This window comes from Gasterosteus aculeatus, chromosome 14 (genome assembly GCF_964276395.1).
Source record: "Gasterosteus aculeatus chromosome 14, fGasAcu3.hap1.1, whole genome shotgun sequence".
Classification (NCBI taxonomy): domain Eukaryota; kingdom Metazoa; phylum Chordata; class Actinopteri; order Perciformes; family Gasterosteidae; genus Gasterosteus; species Gasterosteus aculeatus.
In genome coordinates, this window is record NC_135702.1 from 5,530,648 (window position 1) to 5,554,723 (window position 24,076).

A 24,076-nucleotide genomic window follows, 5' to 3' on the forward strand; every position below is an offset into this window, starting at 1 on the left:
TTTAAGTTATTGAAGGAACAAGTTCCAGGACATCGGAACCATAAATAGTTGAATATAAGTGATTATGCGGCTGAGAGTCATTCAGACCTGTAAGATCACGTCCACCTTGTAGCTTTGATATTTTACGTTGTTGGGAAGAGAGTTTAATGCAAGGTCAACAAAAGAAAGTAGGTGAGGGTTTCTGAGCCATTATTTTGTTCATTTCATCGGCTTTGCTCCGTAGCGCACTCGGCTGTTTGTGCTTGGCTGACCTCTAGTGGACAATAAGCTGTCCCTTTTTACATTTCCTTATATTAAAACATATATCCCAATGATATGTCCATATGGGTACACACTGTGGAAAAAGAATAAGCCGACAAACTGTCTGAGACAGATGATGAATTGAGACAAACAAATATCTCTTTAGAAGGTAGAAAAGGATATTTAATAACTACTGCTGGGGATTTATTTTTACCACTTTTAAATGATTTTTCACTGAGTGGCTAATTAACGAAATAAAATCTCACTGCCTATTTGACACATTCCCTCCATCCCGATTCAGCTTTTTACCCTCTGGGGGGAGCTAAAGGTTTAACTTTATTTTTTGGACAAGAATGAATTGGACATAAAATGAGACGCAATGTTTGACAATAGAAGATATTTTGGAGGTTCTCATGAGTTGTGAGTTAGTGTTCCTCTGTGTCTACCTACAAATTATATTTCTTAATTTCAAGTTTTGTTGGGTAGCAAATGTTTTATCATACACACACTACATATTGTTAAAGAGAAGGGCAGATTTTATATTACACTAAAGGTGACTTTAAAGATCACCAACGACGTCATCTGGGGAATTACACCAAGAAATACTGATGACATGATGACTGAGGCCATCAGGTGCTTTTTAAGTGAAACCACCTATTGGCTGTTTGGTCGGGGGGGAGGAGCCAGACGGAAGGTTGCGTTCCTGACCCCACCACACAAACAAAGGTCATGTGCACGTTCATTGCTTCTCACCAGCATGCTTGGAATCTCCCTTCCTCCAAACACACCAGCCGGGTTGCAGCGGTCATTACTTGAGCCGAGCCGTCTTCTTCATGCATGCAATGCATGGTGCATTACTGTGTTTCCCGCTGTGCATTATGATCAATCAACCGCGGTACCATCATGGTACTTTAAAGAAAAATTCGAGTGAAAATGAGGTGTTGAATGAAACTAAAAATTGAGGTAAAAAAGAAAGCAGCGACGGGGCTTTAGGTTGACAGATGTACAAACCCAATACAGTAGCTTGAATCACCATTCAATTGGCAGCTTGGAGTCCAAATGTGTGTGTGTGTGTGTGTGTGTGTGTGCACGTGATTTCCTGAACCTCAAAGCTCCTGAGGTGTCTCTTCCTGTCCCATTAACCTGCTGTCCTCTCTCCGTTTCCACCCTCATGACTCTCTGAGGCCCATGTCGGTACACTCAACGGTCCACGCTGGGTCAGGTAGTGTGTGTGTGTGTGTGTGTTTCCGTACGTGTGCGTGCTTAATGTTTGCAGACACAAAGCGTTTCGAATGGATATCCTCTGAGGAAGCTGTGTGACAATGCATCTAGTGGGAGCACAGGGACGGCCGGAGGCAGCGGGGTCTGATGTTCTCTGTGGAGTTTCTGAGGGGCCGATGAGGAAACACCTTCAAAACAAAGGGCCTCGGACAAAGCAACGGTGGGTCACATGATCTCGATACATGTGAAATCATTTATAGCTCGCATGTAAGCCACTCCAAATGTATTTATCACTCTTCTGGTGAAAGACTGTCGCGGTATTATTCACATGGAAACATCACCTTCACAACTAAGTGAATGTTTCCATGAGGACTGGTTCTGCTTTCACAGTTTCCTATTTTTTATTTTTATCCATGTCGTGATGAAGCCGTAATAAGTGGCCAAACCACATAAACCAATGTTATCTTTGTTTAGCACACAATCACACTCATTTTATTTATTTACTCAACATTGTTTTAAGTTAACAGAAAACCGAGTTACAAATTATAGACTGATTATTTGACAAAGCTTTTCTCACCTCTTCAGCCATTAATTGAAAGCAACACCAAGGACCCGCTGCGGGAAATGTGACCTGAGAAACGAAACCGTCCGAAGGTTTTTGTGCACGACCTCGTCACCATTTTTACCAGAAAAGTGCAGACAAGTACAAAGTGTTAAAAAAAAGCCTGTCCTTTCTTTGACCCGTGCACTCCAACCTGCGCATCGCCTCATGCTTTGTGTTCCTTCCATGTTCTCAAAAGGGTTTTATATTTCAGGAGAAACTATAGATCCGGCTCACTGCTGGCATGCATGCATCTGGCACGCGCATCCATCACCTGCAGGAGTTTATCGAGGACCTAATGCACACCTATATTTAATCAGGGCTGCTGTAATGGTTTCCTGTACACTCAGTATGCATCTTAGTAATTTCCTGCCGGCTCAGAAGCAGTCATCGATTCCATCAACAGGAAGCAAACTGTTAACAAAGATTTTCTTGAGAACAGGCGGCCTAAGTCATACTAGTCGTGTGATTGAGCGTCGACGAAAAATACATATGGTTCTGAGCATTATTGTGATGCAGATGTGGAGAAATGAAGATAAGAAATAGTGCATGACGTTGTTAAGGGAAACACCTCAGCGTCCAGTGGACACGAAACGCGTTTACACGGAACTACGGTTGTTTAAATATTTTAAGAAATAAGTTATTTCAAATATGCCTTTATGGTTATAGCGCCAAACAAATGAACGAAAACAGCAATGAAAGAAGCATCATATTGTAATGCCAAATAAACTTCCATGTATTTACCCACCTTCAACGGGAGAGCTGAACTCGTGGAATATTGGTCTTGCTTGGTTTCATCTTGGTTTCATGATTCATTTAAAAGCTTTTGTTATAGGAGATTGTGAACACTCTTCACCATTGTATTGTGGTGTAAAAACAAGTGTTTCGTGACTGATTTTTCGCTTCGTTGATGACACCTCAAGTTTACACGACACGGTCAAAGTGGAGCCGCTTGAATCGTTGCTAAACTGTATGAAACAGAAAGAGGTTTCTTTTAAAAAAAAAGAATATAAAATATAATTTTGCTTTGCAGCTTCCTCATACCAACTCTGACGTGTTTGTTTTCTGTCTCACAGACTGTGTTGTGTTTACTTTAAACAACGCACTAAGGAAAAAGGCGAGTTGTTGCTGGTGATCAATAAACATAATGCATGGCAGACATTGATATTTTCGGCTCCACGGACTCCAGATTCCTCTCTGGCTAACGGTAATGTAATAGCCATGCATTCAGCAGTATATCAGGCGCTGACCATTGCCTGCCGGACATCAATACAACAAGCTCTCAGTACACTGTGGAACTAATGGGCCTGAGGGAGAAGAGCTCGAGCTCCTGATCAATGGACTGTTGCTGCGCACTCACGTTAACCGCCAACGCAATTGGCCCTCAACTAAAAGAAAACGGCGTTGCAGCAGCGCGACTGGCAGCTCATCGGTGCACAACGGTTTTAACATTAGGACGGTGGTCACGTAAATTCCAGCAGCTGCACTTGGAATGAGATGAACTTCTGAGTAAAATCTCTTTTCTTAGCTGTTGTGAGCTGAACCACTTCCCCGAAGGTGCTAATAACTCCAAATAAAAGGGGAACTTTCTTCAACACAGACACTGTGTCTAGCACAACAAAAACGGAACCACTAAATTAAAACAGAAAAACTGTGGCCTCTAGCTTTTTTTTTTTCCACTCTCAGTGTTTCCTGTCCATTAAATATGCACATGCACGATAACGTCAGAACCAGAACCAGAGGTACGAGCACCAAGTACTCCAGCGAAAGGAAGTGACGGAGCTGAAGTACCTATTTCCGTTCGTGTGGCCTTCTAAAGTTGGCAGATCTGAAATGTTTCCAAAGTCACGTCTGGTCGAGTTGCATGCAACAAACCGCCGTGCCTAGAAATACCGCCGCCGCAAAAAAACACAGGGCGGGGAGGGGGCGGGGGGGGGGGGGGGGGGGGGGGGCGCTGCGCCTCAGATTCATAGCCCAGAGTCCCGCGGTGTGTTTGGCCTCAAAATGGCGAGGGATGAAATTAAAGGCAGGGTTCTGGTGTATAATTGGCACGTGGATGTGCCCGCCGCCCACGGCTTTGACCCCTTTGCTCCAGAACTGCTTTGAAAGGGTCGAGAGCTCGCACAAGGCAAACCCTGGCAGAGCGGCGGTTGCATTGAGTTTTGTAATGTGCTCGTAATGTGCTCACACTAGGGCCCTTAGCTTTATACCGTCCCGTTATTCTCACTTAACCACAAGTTCTCTGCTTTCGGATGAGAGGCTGTTATGCCACCGGTCGCATGAACTGCATTGTGATCATTTATGGATGTTGTTAGGATACTTTCTAGATGTGCTGATTTGTAAGCACCGCTTTCATATTGCAGCATGATTAATAATAAATATTATTATTTATTCATCTCCTGGAAGGAAGTGAGTTGAATGCTTTGGGTCTATATCTACGGACAGCAAGAAGATCCTTTGCGTACATCGTGTATAGATAGATCATATTCGTAATATGTTGTATTTTATTTTGTTTTAATCAACAGCAAACAATGCACATTCATTCATTGCTGCACGTAATTGCAACTTTTGGGCACTTTAGGCGGACGGTTGTCCTATGAAATAGGATGCATAACAATATGGAACTGTATAAGCAGCAGCAATAGCTCCACTTTGACCAGCTGCAGCATTAAACCGCTGATTGCATGTTGATAGAATAATAACAATAATATTCACTTGCACAAACTAGTACATATAACAGTTTTAACTTGTGTGCGATGGCTGCTTGTATTTAATAGAGCGTGCGACTGTGTCTTCCAGAGAGTATCAAGCTGCTGTGGCCGAGCAGTGGAAACTTTCCCTGCAGGAATGGTTTCAGCAGCTGGCTAAACAACTTCATGGCACAGTGCTGTCCAAATGAAGGGTTGCAGCATGTAGGTTTATTCTTAAATAATATAGCATTATAATAGCAGGAAATCACACGTAGAGGGCATCGCTGGTTTAGGGGAGAACTACTGCATCCCGAGGCTGGAAAAAGGGAGCTACAGACAGCTTTAATTACTGTCCTCCTGGAGAAGATGACGGGAAAACTCGGCCTCACTTCAACCAAAAGAAGCGGTTGCTCGCAAAGTAGTGAGGGTGGTCCTGCAGAGAAAACCCTCCACCTTCGGTCGTCCATGAATACACACAGACGTAGACTCACTTTAACCGCATATTATGGGTTTGCACTTTGCTGAAGGTTTTCCCATTTGACTCAAGAGTTTATGTTGATGCAGATGCGAGCGCCACATCCCTGTAGTTTGCTGAAAAACCCAAGGTTTTTCCACCCGTTGTTGCTGGTCTGTTAATCCACATGGACCCGCTATGTGATTAGTCCCAGATTTGCTGCGGGTCCTGAGTAGCTATTTGGCTTTTTTTTTTCCCCCAGAGTTTTTCCCAATGCTGCTGGCAAAGTGCGACTCGCAGGAAACGGCCGAGAATTGTGACAGTAACGAGGCCAATGGACCAATGCCAGACCTCGGCTGTTTATTCTACCACACGAGACATTCCTCTGGGTTAATAATCACAGACGCTGGGAGATATCAACTGGCTTGGTCTGTGACACAGTACAATGCGTGCTTATTTCTGGGAACGGTGGTGGGCAGCTAAACTTGCCGGACTGTTTAATATGAATCAATAGGATTCTTAAAGTTTGAGTCACATACATTTTATTCTCCCAGAGAGCATTTTACTTTTGAGTTATAACGTACGTGCAGGGTAGGTTCCTTCGCGTCACATCTATTTCAGAGTCATCATCGTGTCTCGGTGCCTCTCAGACTCTCCGGGTCGGTCCCTCTGCTCGCTGCCAGCCCTGCCCATCCTTCCTGGATATGAGGTCACAACCCGAAGGACCAGAACAAAGGATGGGCTTCAGTCATTCGAAGCTGAACTCTCACAGTTTATTGTATTCTCGCTCTTTCACTTTTTTTTTTGATCCCTGTCCAGAAAAAAAAAAAAAAAGGAAAACAAGCCTTTACACACTACAGGCTCCATGTGTGCTGTGTAAGCCGGCCTGTATCGCTGATAGCTCTGTATTGCACTTATATTCTGTGTTTTTATTTTTAGAATAGTCCAGTAGTGGCTTTGCTTTGTCTATCCATCGGTACTATTTCTGGATTTGTATTTGTATCTTGTAACATGCTTGCTAGCTGGAATAAAGTCCAAATACTTTAAATCAAGTAAACATAAGATAAATTAAGCCAATTTAGCTTTACCCATGTTAAGCTAAATGACAGAAAAAAGTGTCCACCAAACATATATGAATTTATACTTTTATTCATATATGTTTGGTGGACACTTTTGTTGTAATTGCTTGAATAATAAATAAGTACTAGTAGTAGAATGTAGTAGAAGAAGAAGTAGTAGAATGTCCATATTCATTGTACATTCTGTTTGATACGTATGACGTATTTACCAGATGTATGTAAGACACAGACTCCCTCCCCCCCTCCCCCCCTCCCTCCCTCGCTCTCCTCGCTCTGCCTGCCCGGGCTGGAGGAGGCACTGGGAGTGACTTCCAGCCGAAACGTCCACATCGACTCCGCAGCTGAGCGATCGGGGGGAGATGAGGGAGATGAGGGAGATGAGGGAGATGAGGGAGAGGAACCGCGGGGCGGCACGCAGAGTCGTCGCCTGAGATGCGCGACCCCTTCAGCGTGCGTTTCCCTGAACCGTGAGCGCGAGCAGCCCGCGGTAAGTTCTGCTCCGCACGAACCAAACTCTGCTGGAGGTCGAGATGTTTTTGGAGGACCTCATATTTTGGAATATGTCGCCTGTAGTTTTGGCAAAATTAATCTGGGGGGGGGAAACGGTATTACGTTGTATTTTAAGGTTTTAGACTGTTTTGCTGAAGGTTTTTCTGCAGGCATTTGCTCCTCCATATCATTACTCATTATTCCGCTAGAACAAGATCAAACTAAACCTTTCTATATTGTTGTATAGAGCTTGTCATAAACTGAACCATGGCTTCGGCTCCTCACATCTTCCCCAGCAGCTGCACTCGGTGGATCCGCTGACACTGGACTCCTTGCTCACCCCTGACATCCAGTGTCAGCAGCCGGCGCTCTGAAGATGATCAACCCTCAGATATACCTCCACTACAACTACACGGGGAGGCTGGACCACCGGCCGACCATCGGCGCCAGCCCCGGCGCCGTGGACGCCAAAACCGTCGTGTTCCTCATCATATGCAGCTGCATCGTCCTGGAGAACCTCGCCGTGCTGGTGGCCATATGGAGAAACCACAGGTTCCACAACCGCATGTACTTCTTCATCGGCAACCTGGCGCTGTGCGACACGCTGGCCGGAGTGGCTTACCTGGTCAACCTGCTCCTGTCCGGGGAGAAGACCCTGCAGCTCTCCCCCGCGCTCTGGTTCGTCCGAGAGGGAAGCATGTTTGTAGCACTCTGCGCCTCCATTTTCAGTCTCCTGGCCATTGCCATAGAGCGCCACCTGACTATGATCAAAATGAGGCCCTACGACGCCAGTAAGAACTACCGGGTGTTTCTGCTGATAGGGGCCTGCTGGCTGATCGCTATATCTCTCGGGGCTCTGCCGATCCTCGGCTGGAACTGCCTGGACAACCTCCCCGATTGCTCCACAGTGCTCCCTCTCTACACCAAGAAGTACGTCGCTTTTTGCATCACGGTGTTCATTGTCCTGCTGGTGGCCATGTCGGTGCTCTACGCCCGCATCTACATCCTGGTCAAGTCCAGCAGCCAAAAAGTGAGCAAGAACAGGAACTCGGAGCACGCCATGTCCCTGCTGCGCACCGTCACCATCGTGGTCGGGGTCTTCATCGCCTGCTGGACACCCATCCTGGTCCTGCTCCTGGTGGACGTGGCCTGCGCGCGGAGCTGCCCCGTCCTCTACGAGGCCGACTGGTTCATCGGCCTGGCCGTGCTCAACTCGGCCATGAACCCGGTCATCTACACCCTGGCCAGCCGCGAGATGAGACGGGCCTTCCTGGGTCTGGCGTGCGGCGTTTGCTACGGCGGGAAGGCCTCCGCCAAGGTCGGCGGGAACAGGCGGCCCCTGGAGCCCAGCCGCAGCAGGAGCAAGTCGTGGAGCAGCCAGAACAACCCCAACCAGGGCCGGGGGAGCTCCGTGCAGGCCGAGGCGGAGGAGGGGAAGGAGACGGACACGTCGCACGGTGAGGTCTCGCTGGTGGCGGGAGGGGCGGGTCATGCCGCCATGGAGGGGGAGAGGAAAGACTGAACGAAGGATGGGGGGGGGGGGGGTTCAGGGTGGTCCTAACATGACAAAAAGGGATTTGAATGCTGATCTACCCAAAGTCAGGAAGCCTATTACAATGTTCTCTCTTGGAATCGTAACGTGTTCGGCCTGTATGTTTGACGGCACAATCGATATCACCTCTTTGTGCGGCTAATATTTCATCCCTCCCCAGTGAGAAGCGCGTACCTACAGATTTGCAGTTGACTGAACAATGAACTCTTTGGTTGAGGAGATAAACCATCTAAACACAGTGTTGTGTTAAAGAGACGCAGTGTCACAGGGCTGTTTTACTCGCTCCTGATCTTAACCTCCAAAGAAAAGGACAGAAACACACCAGATGTGACACTCCATGAAAAAAAAACGTCCATGAAAAATGTCCTGCAACATTATGTAATGAAGAACGTATACAAGAAATGACTGTAACAACAATTGGTTATTTATTATTCTATGAAGTCTATTCTGTAACATTGTATTTCCCCCAAAATTCTGTGCTGTTGCTGTAATAACAGCTGTATTATACGTGGCTTATGTGAGCAGCCGCTTGTTTATAAAAAAAACTACAACTACGACACCGGGGCTCCATCTGCTGGTTAATATCCTCAATGCTGAATACGACTAAATACGGTTTTATCACATGCTGCATGATAAGTACAGAATCTCTTTGATACCCATTTTATTACCTAAACGAAGTCGTTGTGAGCAGAAGTCAACACAATCAACCACCGAGGGCACGAAGCCGGCGAGGGAAGAGGCACGTGAATGCAGCATGTGAGGTGGAGGTTTACACTGTACATGCAGCCATCGCTGTGATGTATAAAAACTAGCGTTACACAATAAACCTCATGTGGTTCTGTCCTCGTCATGCACACTGTCCTTCTCATTCCGCCACACAAACACATTTTGCTGTTTTCTGTTTTGAAACTCTTCTGTAGTGTTCTGTAATTGTTTTGTAGTAATTGTTTTAAAGGTTCCAAATCCCATTCTCAAAAAATATCAGCAAAATATGTCAGTAAGTCAGTCAGAAAACATGTTTTTGACGACTTCTTTGAAGATTTAGAGGAAGCTGTGATGACCCTACGGCTAACCTACCAGAAACTGAAATATTATTACATTATTACAGCAGATGCAACAGATTCTACACATTCACGGTTTTATTGCAAACGGTCATACAGAATAATGATAAAACCATACAACCAAAAGATTAAATCTGTAAACATCATTTGGACATTTTTCGTTTTTATTTCCTTTTTTAACGATACCTGTTCCAAAATAGTGAGTTTCTTTGTGACTCCCTCCGACAAAGATTTATATTTAGAATCTGGAAATGATACATTTATAATATATAATAGAGAGGGAGGGAGGGAGGGAGGGGGAGGGAGAGAGGGAGGGAGACAGAGAGAGAAAACGGTAGTCTCAAGCAGCAACACGCAGCAGGGCAAAACACAACCTCTAGTGAACAGGCATGCCCCATCGAAGATCAGCTATTGCACTTTAAAGAGAAATAAAAATACCATTTGAACAAATAAAAGGCACATTTTCATCAAAAGAAATCTGTAAAGAAGCCATGTTCTTTTTCGTGTCCCATCGTGTTTGGTTGTGTAATTTCTCTTCGACACACAGTTAATTATCACTTTATCAGAGAGATTCAAGGATGTACTTGTTCCATATATATATATATGTATATATATATATATATATATATATATATATATATATATATATATATATATATATATATATATATATATATATATATATATGTATATATATATCCTATGTTCAAGACCTTTCACATTTTACCAAGGTAATTCTAAAAATTGGTCTCAGAATAATTGTTAATATTAGCAATTAGGAAATAATTTATTCTCCCAAGATATTAGATTTGATGAAATTATGTCACATGGAATTAGACTATAAATTCTGATTGGATTACGGTAGAAAAAAGGAAAAAAAGGGAAAATGAAATCAATGATTATTTGTGCCCTTTTCTTCTTGTTCGTTCGCTCAAAAGGGACAAGGAATCAAGGATAGCGTTATTGGCTTGAATCAAAACTAAACTGGCGGTGGATGATTTCACAACCATCCAGATTACTGCGCTGTGCTAAAACCTGTGAGATGCATGTACTGTACACTCCCTCTTGCAGCAAAATACAGGCACCTTATATTACATTGCATCTGTCTTGTCAAACTCATCGAACACATGCTGATTTTGGTTCAATTGAAGTGGTCCAGTGCATATCAAACACAATGCCCCATTCATTTGGTATCCATCAAAGTACTGACAACAGTGAGGATGAGAGCATTTTAAAAGTCGCCGTTTCAAATGTTTCACTCGCGCTCTACAGAAAAGGTAGAGCACTAATTGCAGTATACTGTTTGCGAGGAATGGATTGTGTACAGTGAACTGCAAATGATCTCTGACCTCTCGGGCAATAATGTATTCCCTATGTGCTGTACTTAAAGGAATACAAAGCCGGCATCGTTTGCTACTGATAAGTGAAGACACGAGATAATCCAGTGAGTGGGACGGTCAGGCGTGAACAAGTATTTCTGTGAGGACATGGAGTGGCGCAGAAGTAGTCTCAGCACACCAAGAAAACATAAAAGTGAAGGTGATTCAATATTAAACATTCGTATAGCAAGTGCACACTGTGTGTTTGTCTAGTTCAACCTCTTAAGTAAAAGTGTTAATTACATCTCACCACATTGATAATTCATCTTGATACAACGGACACGGGTGATCGGACTTTCTGATTGTGCTATTCGTTTGTGGTCATTGGAATGACTTTTAAAAAGCTAATTAAGAATGTGAGAGGAACCATTTGCATGACACAAACCCGCCAGAAACTAATCATTTTACTACACACCTTAAAGAAGAATCCAGAGAAAACCAATTCAGAAATAATCACTGGTTTAAAAGCATAAATAATTTTTTTTTACAGTGTCAGCATAAACAAGCACCTCTTCCAAATAAAGAGGTATCCAGGTCTACGAACAACGTCCACGAGAACAGTTGATTTTAAGTCATGCGACCGCAGTGACACGAGAAAATACTTCATTAAAAAAAGTTTCTTAAAGCCATTGACAGCACTATGAAGGATGTCCGTTTGCACCCCAACACACTGACTACTGCAACGCAAAACACATTCAGTTTCCCAAGTAAAAGCAGATTTCATATAGTGACATTTGAGTGAGCCGTCAAATGCATTGATTTATTATAAACACCATTTGTTTTTCTGTTCTCTCAACTTCTTCATTGCCTGTAGAAATGTGGTTGTGCTTGACAGACAAAAGTAAAGTTTCCGATTTTTATTCTAAAATACCCTTCTTGACGCCGCTTGCAGGTTCGATTTGCACTTCATCTAAACTACAAGAACAATGACCTTTTTTTCATCTTTTAAAACACCAAATCAAGCTATTGTGTCCCAACGCACGTATGTCTTCTCAAAAATATAGCATTTCATTCATCACGACAAAATAATAACAGTTCTATAAATATTTGTTTTGTTTTTTTCATCTTTAACAAATGCGTCTTCCAGTAAATCACCACGGGCCAATTTCCCAACAACACTGTCAGCGCATCGAGCCTTCCAGCATCTCCCGTCTGTGTTTCAGGACGGCCGCAGAGACTGTTCACAGCTTCCCGTTTCCCAGCAGTCATCATTGTTTCCTTCCAACAGGCTGCAGGAGACACAGTTCACTCCCGGCTGACACGATTGGCAGATTGTTGTCACGGTGATGGCCAATAAGATGGCTAATGCTGTCAAATATATGGTCTTTTGTCCGTACCTTTTAAAAAAAAAGAAAAAGTTAAATGTCACGCTGTGGCCTAATAAGGTGTTTCATTGAAGCAGAGTTGAGTTTCATTCTACAGTGTCTCCCTGAAACACGCTCTACGGCCCCTTCGTCTTACCGTGCCCTCGGGGTCCACCAGCAGCAGGTGCTTGGCCAGTCCGTTGTGCATGCCCGTCAGCACGTCGGACCCCGGGTTGGTCGTGCTCGTGCGAACCAGGAAGTCGCCGTCTTCTTTCAGCAGTTTTTCGGCGTCGCGGCGGCTCATCTGGCCGTGGTACCACATCTGGCCCTGCAGCTCCTCCTGAGCCCGGAAGGCCACCGAGCGCGCGAGGAGCGGGCTGGAGTTGTCCACGGACGCCGTCTTGTGGATGGCGGCGACCTGCGGCTGGGACGGCGGATGGGACTGGGACTGGATGGCATCCTCGAAGGGCTCTGGTACAGGCGGAGGCAAAGGAAGAATGAGGAATTAGAAGGATTCTGGTATAATCCATTTCACGTTTATCTTTATTGTTGGAATGCATTGAGATGCATTCCAAGTATTGTTCTTCGAATCTTTATTTCAACTTCTTCTATTTCTTCCGCGGCACCTTTCAACTCCTTCACACTTTCAGCTATTAAAATCCTTCAAATATTAAAATGTTCAGCTCCTTTCTGGCTTGAGGGCTATGACTTTTCAGCTTTCTACATCTTATGCTTGAATTTATATAAATCAATAATCATTAATATTTTAACATGGTTTTCAAATGGAGTTTGCTTTCAAATCCTCCTAAACTTCTTCAACTTTCAGATTTTTCAGGTTCGCAAATCTTTCAGCTACAGACACCATTTCAACTTTCAAATGTTGACACAAGTCTTAACTATTTTATGAAAAAAACTGCTTCTTGATATCTATTGTACTTTTTTCATAATCACTGATTATGTTTCACTAGTTCTTCGCTCCGTTTCTGACTTTTACATGAGTGTGTATTGCGTCTGCTAGAGGGGGACCTCGACGGCTAGAGTGTGGGGCATCGCAGGAATCTGGTAAAAAAAATATGGAACTTCTGTCCTTGCAGCCAAAGTATACACTCTAGAGGCTTCATTTCTTCAGATTAATGAGGGTATGGTTGTGCTGATTGGATTAATGTGTTCATGGAATCCCAGAGTTCTTTAGTTTTGGCGCAAGGAGTGTTTGAGTGACACAACCTCTGCCAAAAGCCCCATAGGCTCCAATACAAATCTGCCGACATATTTCTCACAAAAATCCACAAGGTACACGTTTTGTAAACGGCCATAGGAGCCGTATTTATTACCGGACAGACATAAAAACACATCCACGCGTTCGGTAGAGTCTTGGGTCTCATACAAACGCCGTATTTTTTAGATAGCTGTTATAGTTTTGCGCTGGTTCTCATTTGTTTGAGGTGTGGATTCTGTGTAACTCGCTGTCCTGTGTCTGCACTTTTGCAGCCGCACAGGTGCGTCGTTGTCGTGGTTACGAGCACTCACACGCTGCAGGATCTGTCTGTGGCTCACAGCTGCTCGCTCCTATGACCTGATTAGTGGAGTCACATGACGCAGCTATGCTTTCTGTCAACAGACCAATATGATAAAGACACTAGCCCCCCTCCCCCCTCCACCCTGACCTCTACTTACTGTTAATCACTGTCAGTCAGTCAGTCAGTCAGTCTAATTCTCCTCCCCTCTCCCTCTCTTCCTCACCACCATTCCCTTCCTCACCCTCTCACCCTCCCTCCCTCTATCTACACCCCCCCACCCAATCCATTAGGTGCGCCGTTGTCGTGGTTACTCGCTCACACGCTGCAGGATCTCTGTCTGTGGCTCAAAGCTGCTCCTATGACCTGATTAGTGGAGTCACATGACGCAGCTATGCTTTCTGTCAACAGACCAATATGATAAAGACACTCGCCCCCCCTCCCCCCTCCACCCTGACCTCTTCTCACTGTTAATCACTCAGTCAGTCAGTATGTCTGTCTATTTCTCCTCTCTCTCTCTCTCTCCCTCTATCTCTTCCTCACCACCATTCCCTTCCTCACCCTCTCACCCTCCCTCCCTCTATCTACACCCCCCCACCCAATCCATTAGGTGCGCCGTTGTCGTGGTTACTCGCTCACACGCTGCAGGATCTCTGTCTGTGGCTCAAAGCTGCTCCTATGACCTGATTAGTGGAGTCACATGACGCAGCTATGCTTTCTGTCAACAGACCAATATGATAAAGACACTCGCCCCCCCTCCCCCCTCCACCCTGACCTCTTCTCACTGTTAATCACTCAGTCAGTCAGTATGTCTGTCTATTTCTCCTCTCTCTCTCTCTCTCCCTCTATCTCTTCCTCACCACCCCTCCCTTCCTCACCCTCTCACCCTCCCTCCCTCTATCTACACCCCCCCACCCCACCCAATCCAATAGGTGCGCCGTTGCCGTGGTTACTCGTAAACACGCTGCAGTATCTCTGTGTGTGACTCACAGCTGCTCCAATGACGTGATTAGTGGAGTCACATGACGCAGCTATGCTTTCTGTCAACAGACCAATATGATAAAGACACTCGCCCCCCTCCCCCCTCCACCCTGACCTCTTCTCACTGTTAATCACTCAGTCAGTCAGTATGTCTGTCTATTTCTCCTCCTCTCTCTCTCTCCCTCTATCTCTTCCTCACCACCCCTCCCTTCCTCACCCTCTCACCCTCCCTCCCTCTATCTACACCCCCCCAACCCACCCAATCCAATAATTTCAAAATAAAAGCCACATGGAGGGAATTTTTACTGTAATGTTTGTGATGAGGCCTATTAATTAAAAACTTCTTAGTTTGAATAACAAACATTCTGTCTCCCAACCCCCCCTCACCCAATTCCATCATTACAAACTAAAAGCCTGAATGATTATCTGTACCTTAACCATGAAGCGGTTTCGTTGAAATACGCATTGCTCTTTCAAATACTACTATAACCACTACGAATATTACTAGTACTTCTAGTAGAACTACAACTGATACTTCTACTACCATACTACTAGTATTTCTACTGCTATTAATACAACTACTACTAATGTTATTAAAAATACTACTATGGCTAATAGTATCAGTATTCCAGCTGTTTCTACTGCTATTGATACTAAACCGACTTCTACTGCTAGTACTAATACCCAAATTACAACTAACATTACTACAAACAATTTTAAACCTCTTTTTATTCATCTCAGCTTTTGTTATTTCTGTACTTTTTAAAATTCATTTAAGCTCCTGCAACTTCTGTTTTGCAATATTTCACATTTATTTCAGCTGTTTTCATTTCTGCTTTTTCAGCAAATCTATTGAAATTCCTTTCAGCTTCTCCCATTTCTGTATTTTCAGCAATTTCAAATTCATTTCAGCTTTTCTAATCTTTTCACCAAATGTATTCAAATTCCCTTCAACTTTCTGTATTTTCAGCTATTTTTAAATATTCAGTGCAGCTTTCAGCTTTTTGCATTCCAACGCATTTTCAGCAGGAAATGCTTTTTCTAGTTTTACACTATTCCACCGACTCATAGGGGGCAGTAATGAGGCGAGAAACACAGCGTTTTAGAAAAAATAGTAATGCTGGCAGGTTTTAAAATAAATAGTCCTATTAAACACTATTTGGATTATGGCAACACGATTGGCTTTCCTTTCAAAACATGATAGGAAAAAGACAAACTGAAAATAAACTACTTCATTTTTTACGCATATACATTGTACTTAAAACAAATACTCCAGATTAAAGACATCATGAATCAGTATCTAGTTCTATACTGTTTTAGCCGAACACAATGAAGTCGGCGATGACACTGCGCTGGCGGTTGAGCGGCATTATGTAAAAAGATACATAAAGGGAAGAAAGAGCATGAAATACAAAGCACAGCCACTCAAGGAGAGATTCATCAAAAGCGAGCAGACGATGATGCTGAATATGAAAATACACCTCTACTTTGCTAAAAGGTACACTGGGTTTCTTCAATAACCTAAAAAAGGCTCTAAAATGAATTACTTATTCAGTAACTTTACAAATTGATTGACAGAATTTCGCCCCCCCCCCCATTGTGTTTAGCGTTTAGTCGAAATCCCACTTGAACAAGTTATGATTTTCAGTCACACGAATACTGTGGCTTGTTAGTGGAGGAACAAAGAATAACGTGACGGCTCGCGGCGCTGCAGGAGGCGGACGATGACGCCGGCACTCGCGACGTCACACCAGAACAGTTTAGAATAGCTCACTGTTCGCTCTGGTGCACAATGCGAAGCTAAGGTGTAGGTTGAAAGGAGGAAAGAATATAGCTGTGCACTGACACCAGCACTCCCCCCATTGTGCTGGTACTGAAATGGTGTTATTAACGCACAAGCCCACGTCAACGAGACACAAAAAGAATTCTCTTATCATCGAGAAACTCCGGGTCGGTTGCGTTACCGTGTGGTTCTGAAAGCACCGCGCGGGTTTTGCTGAATCACAATCTGCAGGAAGCCGGACTTACTCATGTCAAACAGGTCCTTCTGCGGGCACTCTTTGGCGGCAGCTGCCATTCCCTTAGTCACGTGTTCCGCCTCGGCCTGGAGCGCCGCGAGCACCTGGGCGTCGATCTGCTGAGTGTTCACGTACGCCGGCATCTCGCCCGTCTTCGGGGCCTGACCTTTACTCTCAGGCAGACCGCTAATGTCAAATGATCCTGCAGTAGACATTTGGGGAAAGAAAGCCACAGTGTGTTTAAAAAAAAAGAAATAATCTCGTGTGTTGAAGTGGAGGGAAAAGCTTGTGTTTTCTTACCCTGCTGTATGAATATGACCTTTCTTTCGTCTGCCCAGTTCTCTCCACAGTGCCGGCCTTGGTAATACGTCTGATCTACTGAGCACGGGCCCATCTGAAGGCAAAAACACGGGCGAGGAAACCAGGATTTGATACTTCGGAAAATAGATTGTCAACATGAATTGTTATTGAAAGACTACCACATCAATACTAAAGCTCATATTGCTGAGATGAATCCACATGAACAGAGTTGTACCCCGCATCCATCCGCCGCCGCATTCTGAGTGGTCAGCCGGGTGTCTATGAAGCCTCCGGGGGGGGGCATCTTGCCAGGGATGTTGTTGTAGTAAGGATGTTCTGCCGACTCCTCCTCTTCCTCGGTCCATGGCAACTCCTCCATGTTCAACACCCTGCGAATCAACATTGTTTCATCGTTGAAACTCAAAGCTGTGTGTGTGTGTGTGTGTGTGTGTGTGTGTGTGTGTGTGTGTGTGTACATTTGTGAGGGTGCATTTAAAACCACACCTGTCGTGTGTGGAGGAGAGTTTGCCTGACGGACACTGCAGGTACTGCTGGAAGCGAAGGTCAAAGGCCTGGCCGATGGTTCTGATGACGTCCTGGGCCAGTCCGTCAGAGCACTCCAGGATGTGACACGCTAAAGGGGGCGGGGGCAAAATACTGTAATGAGCATGTTGCGTGTTGGATGCTCTTTAGACTATCAAAGGAATGAACTCTCACCTCTTCTATTAACGGGGTCCTTTGCTACATAGGCAACAAAATCTGTTGTGTCCTAAAAAACAAAATACCATAACTTTTATCTCCTGGTTTTTGATCATCAAAACGTTTTGATGATTAAGTAGTTTTTAGTTAATATAAACATGCCACAGGTCATCGAGATACTTACAGGGTCTCCACCTGATGCAAAGGAGATGGACTGCATGTGATGGTTGGCTATGATCTGTCGAGAACAAATTCATGCAGCACGTGAACAACATTACAAATGCCTCTTTGCATGCACCACGCGCAAAGTTTCAAACAAATATCAGAACTTCTTTGCCCTCTATTGCTAATTAAATGAGAGATAAGAGCCGGTATTTTAGGCGCTGAGAGGGAAACATATCGGAGGTATTCAGGAGTTAGACAAGTAGGTTGGTATTGCAGTATTATTTGTACATTACATAGTAAGATCTGTTTCCATCACATGAGCGCAAACAATAGAATCCTATTGTTTGCAAAGGCTGCACGCTGACCTGTTTGCAGTCGGGGGTCATCAGGTTCAGGCTACTGGTGGAGATATTTAGGTTGATTGACATGCCAGCAAACTGCAGGTTGCTCTTCCCCAGGATGCTGGACAGGGCTTTTGACGGCGGCTGAGAGGAAGACAAAGAAACAAAACTTATTGCCCACAATTTGCTTCTTTGCCAAGTTCATCAAAAACTGACTGACCACGATATTGTCCAGCACATAAAGTCCTGTAAGTACAGAACTACAGAAGATAGAAGATGTTTTGCCTTTTTCTACAAATTATGTGAGCGATGCTCTTGAAGAAGAGACAAGCCATTCCAAATGCTCAGTATGAAGCTGATGTCACACAGCCAACGCAACATTCATATCTTACATCTTTTCTGGGAGAGACACTAGGGAGCGCCAATTTTGTTATATACTCTCCCTGACATCTGAACAAGCTATGGAGAGCGGCGTAATGCTTCATCTCACACCCCACATTAAAACAGTCACCTCCCCCTCCATGTACATGTACATGCACGGGTAAGACCGGCACTCGCACACAAGCACACTAGGCTCAGCCTCCCGATCAGATATTGTGCACTACATGAGTCACTAAGCACTGTGCAATGCATCGTGGGCTAGAGCTACGCCCACGTAGTTCTCTCTCTGCAGAGAGAGAGAGAGAGAGAGAGAGAGAGAGAGAGAGCTATAAATAGATGTGGAATGGTAAATTAATATCTAATGCCGTTTTCCTGTACCTTTCTCTTCCGCAGAGCTCCTTTGGTCCCTGGAACAGCCTCACACACCAGGCTGATGGCTTCCCTGGAGGGACGACGAGAGGACGGTGAAGCAAAGATGGTGACCGCAGAAAAAAAAAAAAAAATGCATTTCTTGTTTTGTTTTTTTAATTGACAGTTTCTACTCATGATTATGTACTTTGCAAAGAACATTTTGATGTTGTTATCTTGGGAGGAAGCACTTAGAGCCATTCTAGTGGCTACCAAAGGGCATTAAGCTTACAGTGGCATATTCTGATGTTTAGCAGTTGAACCAGGTCGAGCATTTCAAAGGCAACCAGTGAGAAATCATTACAGAGGACAGCTGATTGTAGCAGATTTAGATGAATGATTTGTATAAGGATATGAGATGGTTTGGTTTTTAGTTTAGTTGTTTCTCCCCCGTAATCCAATAATTCAGTTCTTTGTATTTTTTCTGATGAATTATTAGTCTGAACTCCGCAGGTTGCTGCACATAAAAGGAAATCAGCTTGGCCACAAGAGACCCGAGTAAACATTCAATATCCAGTGTAGCGCGTTTTATATGGTGCCGTAGGGATTGTTACGAATGCCCAGCGCCTCTTTAAAACAACAGCAACCGTATCTTGTATACACTATATTACACAGTGGCTAAAGATAAAGCTGCTCGATGCAGAAAAAAAGTCAAATTCCCCCAGAGAAGAAGTGAAAAGAAATGTTTCTGTATCCTCTTAAGGTGGATAACTCCCGCACAGCAGTAGGTTCTTAAGTGAGGAAAAATCTGATGAAAGTAATATCATGAGACGTAGCATCTCTTCGTCTGGATCTCTCTTTATTAGAGGTAAACAGAACCAGACACACGCGGTCTGAGCCAGAGGGGCTGCCGCTGTGTGGCTCAGCCGGCTAACGCTACTCAGTCCTGACTTCAGGAAGTCAAGCATAAAAGTGGACGTGACAGACAGATCCACGGTTGGCCTTTGTCTGGCTGCACGTGGGTCAATGATTTCAAAGATGGAGTCAAAGAAATTTCCATGCAAACAAATTAGAATAACCGGTACCAAAAATGTACATTTAAAGCAAATTGCTGTTTCTGTTTCCACTATCGGCTCAGTCACTGAAATCCCTGTACATTTTATACATACCATGGATTTTAAGTAATATGGTTTTGTTTGTGTATAAACAATACCAGACATCAGTATCTAATGGCATAATAACGGATTTTCTGGGATTTGTTATGGATAAAAGAATGAAGTGAATCATGAAAAGTCAGAACAACAAGTGCGGCCATACCTAGTAATTTGTGATCTTGTGGTGAAATCCAGAGATCTCATCGAGCAAAGGACTTCTATACAGCCCAGATACTGGGAAGAAACAAATGTTAGAAGTTACATTGGTAATAAGCACATTATCTTGCACAGAAAAAAAACGCCTGATTTGTGTGCATCGCTAATCCAAACTCAATGTCCAAATACGTGCAGTCCTTTACGTCGTACAAAATCACTGCAACGTAAAATCTTCCTCCAGGAAGGAAAAAGCTTACTAGACTAATGCAGTTGGCGTTTTTGACCACAAGAAGAACGATGGAGCCGTGTTTTGTTACCGACTCTGTGATTTGTTGCATCTGGGTATTAATCTGGAAGCTTCACTTATGATGCTTTCATCCGACCCCGTATTTGACGAGCATCATGGTTCGCTACTTTCCAGTTGGATCAGCGTGTCGCTTAACCACGAGGAGCGACTGCAGTCCCAGTTAAATATAAAAAACCTCCTCCCAGCCACTTACTCACATTACAGCACCTCCTCGGATTAATATTGCACAGACCGAGGAGACGTTACGCTGACGAGGTCCTGACACGACATTCATAATATGGTTGTAAATAAAACATGCATCCAGAAACAATGTTTTCATTTCTAGTCCTTTTCAGAAAGAACAGTTATTGGAATCATAATTCTGATGATGAGGCCCCTTCTTTCCAGTGAGCGCTTTGTGAGCACGACGTTTTTTTTTTGTAATCTATTTTCGGAAACAGAGTTTGAAGTGCACCATTCAGCAGGGCCAAAAATATATACAACGATTCTAAAATTGGTACGGACCCATTATGAGCACAACATGTTTTTCCTCTCGTGATGCACAACAAACGAGGACACGGTTCACACACTGAGGACTTAAATGAATTATGGATGTCAATGGGAAGCCAGTTCTTAAAAGGCCATCACCGATCCCAGTGGACAACCCTTAAACACGGACTGGAAAAACTGCAGACGCTTACACACTTGAGAGCAAAAACACCTGGAAAAAGGCAGATATTATATCCATAATGTGGATTTAAACATTTTGGCTTTCACATTATCGAATTCCACTCATGTGATAAAATGTTTGGCCATATTACACAGTCCAGTTGTGTACAGTCTAGACAGGATATGCCAGGTCAAAAGGACAGCACTTATCCTTAAATACCTCCAGGCTAAAAGGTTAATGCAACAAGTATTAATAAATGTTCAATAGAATGAAAAATACCTACAGCACAAAGACGAGGAACACGAGAAGCGAATAAACCCGATATACTAAAACGGAGGCAAAAATACGGCCTTTATCGTTTGGGTTTTTTAGTCCTTGTTGAAATGGACAAAAAGTGAGAGTAAAAGTGTCCCTGTCAATCAATCAATGTCCCTTTAGAGTAACGGTGCATGGCGCACGAGGAGTGACCACATGACGCTGATTAAAAGTGCTGTGAGCATAACACCACATTGAACGGAATACACAGAGGACCTCAAACCACGCAGAGGGCGGGGGAGCACCGACCGGACCCATTTCCCCTCTCGGTGTGGATGCTTTCAGCAGCATTGACTGGACAAATGAGCGCGGCCGTGCTTAATGCGGTTAATGGAACGTCACGCCGGTCACAGAGACTCGAGGCTTTGCTCGTGGCGAGCTGTAGTGTAGGTGTCACATGATGGCCATCACACCGTGTAACTTGATTTGGGATACAACGCGTCACCGAGCCATCCAAAAACACAAAAACAAACACCTTTTGGTTTAACGTGCTGCATCAACTCTCAGTGAAAATGGTTCGCTCCATTTCTTCATTCACTTTACACCTTGGCGCGCCGCGGCTCAGCATCATCACTGCTCGTGCTAGTGACTCATTGCCCACACGGCGCTCTTATTTGTGCTGCTTTAGATGATGTATGACGGCTGAAGAACATTGACGTTCTAACGGATCTCATACTAAGCAACATGAGATACGGCAGCAACGAGACTGTGTCCCTCCGTCTGCAAACAGCCGAAAACAGCCGAAGAGACGCAGAATGAACAGAATAACGCATCACCATGGTTACAAGAGCATAACGCCGTGGGTTCACATACAGACAAGACCGTATGAATTGAGATGTTTACACTGGGATAATTCCCATTTTTACCTTCTACCTTGGCTCAGCCTGTGTATTACTTGAATTATTCCATGTCTTTTCTGGTTGCCGCTGCACCGTTTGCTGTAGCCAGCCTGCATACACCCACTCAAGGGCACGTTGTTCTTTGCCAATAAAACATTTCACCTGAAACTATCATCATCACTCGTTTTCCTGCATGCGGCTGCGCTCGAGTCATTGAAAGAAATTGGAGAATGGGAGAGAAGAGCACAAAAAGCGGAAATGAGACTACCAACCTTCACGACGTATGTCACTCCTGGCCCAGAGATCTTCTCGCTGGAGTGTAGCCATCCTCTGGAGGGTTTGATCACCAGTCCTCCACCTCCGCCGCCCGGGTTCCAGTCCTCCCCGCCGGGCGGGAGCTCGTCCAGCCGGCTCTTCTTGCTCATGCTGACGGCGGGCTCCAGCTGCGAGCAGGGGGTCGAATGGGAGGCCGAGCTGCACAGAGAGCCTCCCACACCGGAGGCGGCCGCCGCCGGCACGCCACCACCACCACCGCCACCGCCTGAGCCAAATCCTCCACCCCCCTGCAGTTTAGACGCGGCCAGGTCCTTGACAGCCGAGGGCAGACCCTTGATGCCCAGCAGGCTGCCCGAGTTGCTGAACTTCAGGCCTGACACCTTGTTGATGAGCGTGCACAGGGTGGTGCCTCCATCTTCCAGGTGGTCGGAGCCGTGGCCGGTGGAGATGCTGCAGGCGGCGGCGGCGGAGGGCTGGACCTCAGTCGGGGGCGTGTAAGATGTCTCGGCTGCTGACTGCGGGGTGGCCGAGACCTTGGGGTTCATGGACAGGCCGTGCAGAAGCTCATCGACGGAGGTTACCGACTCGTTCCTGAAGCGGTTGTATTTGGTACGGTGAAGCATACCCTTCTCTCTCTCTCTCTCTCTCGCTCTCCCCACCAACCGACACGCGCAGCCCGCCGCGTTCACAGGTGCGCCGGCAGACGCGGCTGCGCTGCGCCGCGTGCGCTCTCCTGGAACATGGCAGCGGAGGCGCAGGCGGCGAGCGCCTGAATTTCCCTCTATGGAGGTTTACAGCGGCGGTCGTGTTGAGCTGCTGCTGCTGCCGATGCCAAACGTCCAATCTACTCCCAAATGCAGAGCCGCAGGTCCAGTCCGTCACGTGGTAAAAAAAAACGGACACAAAACGCCGCCGAGAAGAGGATGGAGTGGGGGGGGGGAAAAGGCTCCCAGTGTTGTGGTGCAGCTGGTTTAGAATCCAGCGGTGCTGCTGCTGATGCTGATGCTGATGATGATGGAGGACGATTTCTAGCCGTGAAAATCCGAACAGTAAGAGGGGAGAATGTTCTACGGTGTCGACGAACGCAGCTACTGCAAAAGGAAAAGGCGAATACTCTCCGCTGCCTGCCGGCTCGGAGCTAAAGCATGACTCACTGATCTGAGAAAACCTTCTCAACAAAAGGCTTGCTGAACACTGCAAATCACTTCCTGTCGGAGGGAGGGGGGGGGGGGGGGGGGGGAGAAAAAAAACCCTCCCACTTACAGCACACTAGAACCAATCAATTTCTAAATTCCCCAGTCTCATATTTATTCGCTTTAATTCCTCTTCTGAGAAAAGGAAAAGATTGAGAGGAAGCTTGATTTATTCATTTAGTAACTTAATCCAGAATAATCTGTTTGGATTTCTTTTTTTGAAAAAGGAAACAAAAAGTGTCAGATTTACATTAATAATGAAAACTAGTTTCTATTTAATTCATAGGCACAACCCTGTGTAAATAAGGAAGAATAAAGAATAAAATCTCCATTTAATTGATCAATCATTAAGATTTAAGTTTTGCTAAAT

At 44.9% G+C, this 24,076-nt stretch overlaps 2 protein-coding genes across 3 annotated transcripts; one reads left to right on the forward strand and one right to left on the reverse strand.

The window, feature by feature from the left end:
• Positions 1-6,495: 6,495 nt before the first annotated feature.
• On the forward strand, positions 6,496-9,533 carry s1pr3b (sphingosine-1-phosphate receptor 3b). Of its 2 annotated transcripts, none has more exons than XM_040197144.2 (2): positions 6,496-6,772; positions 7,071-9,533. In XM_040197144.2, the coding sequence occupies exon 2, from the start codon at positions 7,151-7,153 to the stop codon at positions 8,294-8,296; it is 1,146 nt and encodes a 381-aa protein (XP_040053078.2). In that variant the 5' UTR covers positions 6,496-6,772; positions 7,071-7,150; the 3' UTR covers positions 8,297-9,533. The 2 variants fall into 2 exon arrangements, with proteins under 2 accessions (XP_040053078.2, XP_077944242.1); XM_078088116.1 differs by having other exon boundaries at positions 6,577-6,772; positions 7,074-9,169.
• Positions 9,534-11,208: 1,675 nt separating this feature from the next.
• On the reverse strand, positions 11,209-23,726 carry shc3 (SHC (Src homology 2 domain containing) transforming protein 3). Its single transcript, XM_040197143.2, has 12 exons — positions 22,510-23,726; positions 20,135-20,205; positions 18,848-18,911; positions 18,113-18,232; positions 17,767-17,820; positions 17,601-17,652; positions 17,388-17,517; positions 17,119-17,272; positions 16,884-16,977; positions 16,594-16,785; positions 12,228-12,541; positions 11,209-12,103 (listed from the first exon to the last, which is right to left on the reverse strand). Exons 1-12 carry the CDS (start codon positions 23,134-23,136, stop codon positions 11,975-11,977), a joined length of 2,001 nt encoding a protein of 666 aa, XP_040053077.2. The 5' UTR covers positions 23,137-23,726; the 3' UTR covers positions 11,209-11,974.
• Positions 23,727-24,076: the final 350 nt, after the last annotated feature.

Bases quoted from the DNA above. Each gene is read 5' to 3' on its own strand.
- s1pr3b (XM_040197144.2), top strand. From the start codon at position 7,151: ATGATCAACCCTCAGATATACCTCCACTACAACTACACGGGGAGGCTG.
- shc3 (XM_040197143.2), bottom strand. From the start codon at position 23,136: ATGCTTCACCGTACCAAATACAACCGCTTCAGGAACGAGTCGGTAACC. The intron at 18,233-18,847 runs GTACAGGAAAAC...TCTTCCTCTCAG, and splicing joins GAGCTCTGCGGAAGAGAAAG to CCGCCGTCAAAAGCCCTGTC. The intron at 17,518-17,600 runs GTGAGAGTTCAT...CGCCCCCTTTAG, and splicing joins GGACCCCGTTAATAGAAGAG to CGTGTCACATCCTGGAGTGC.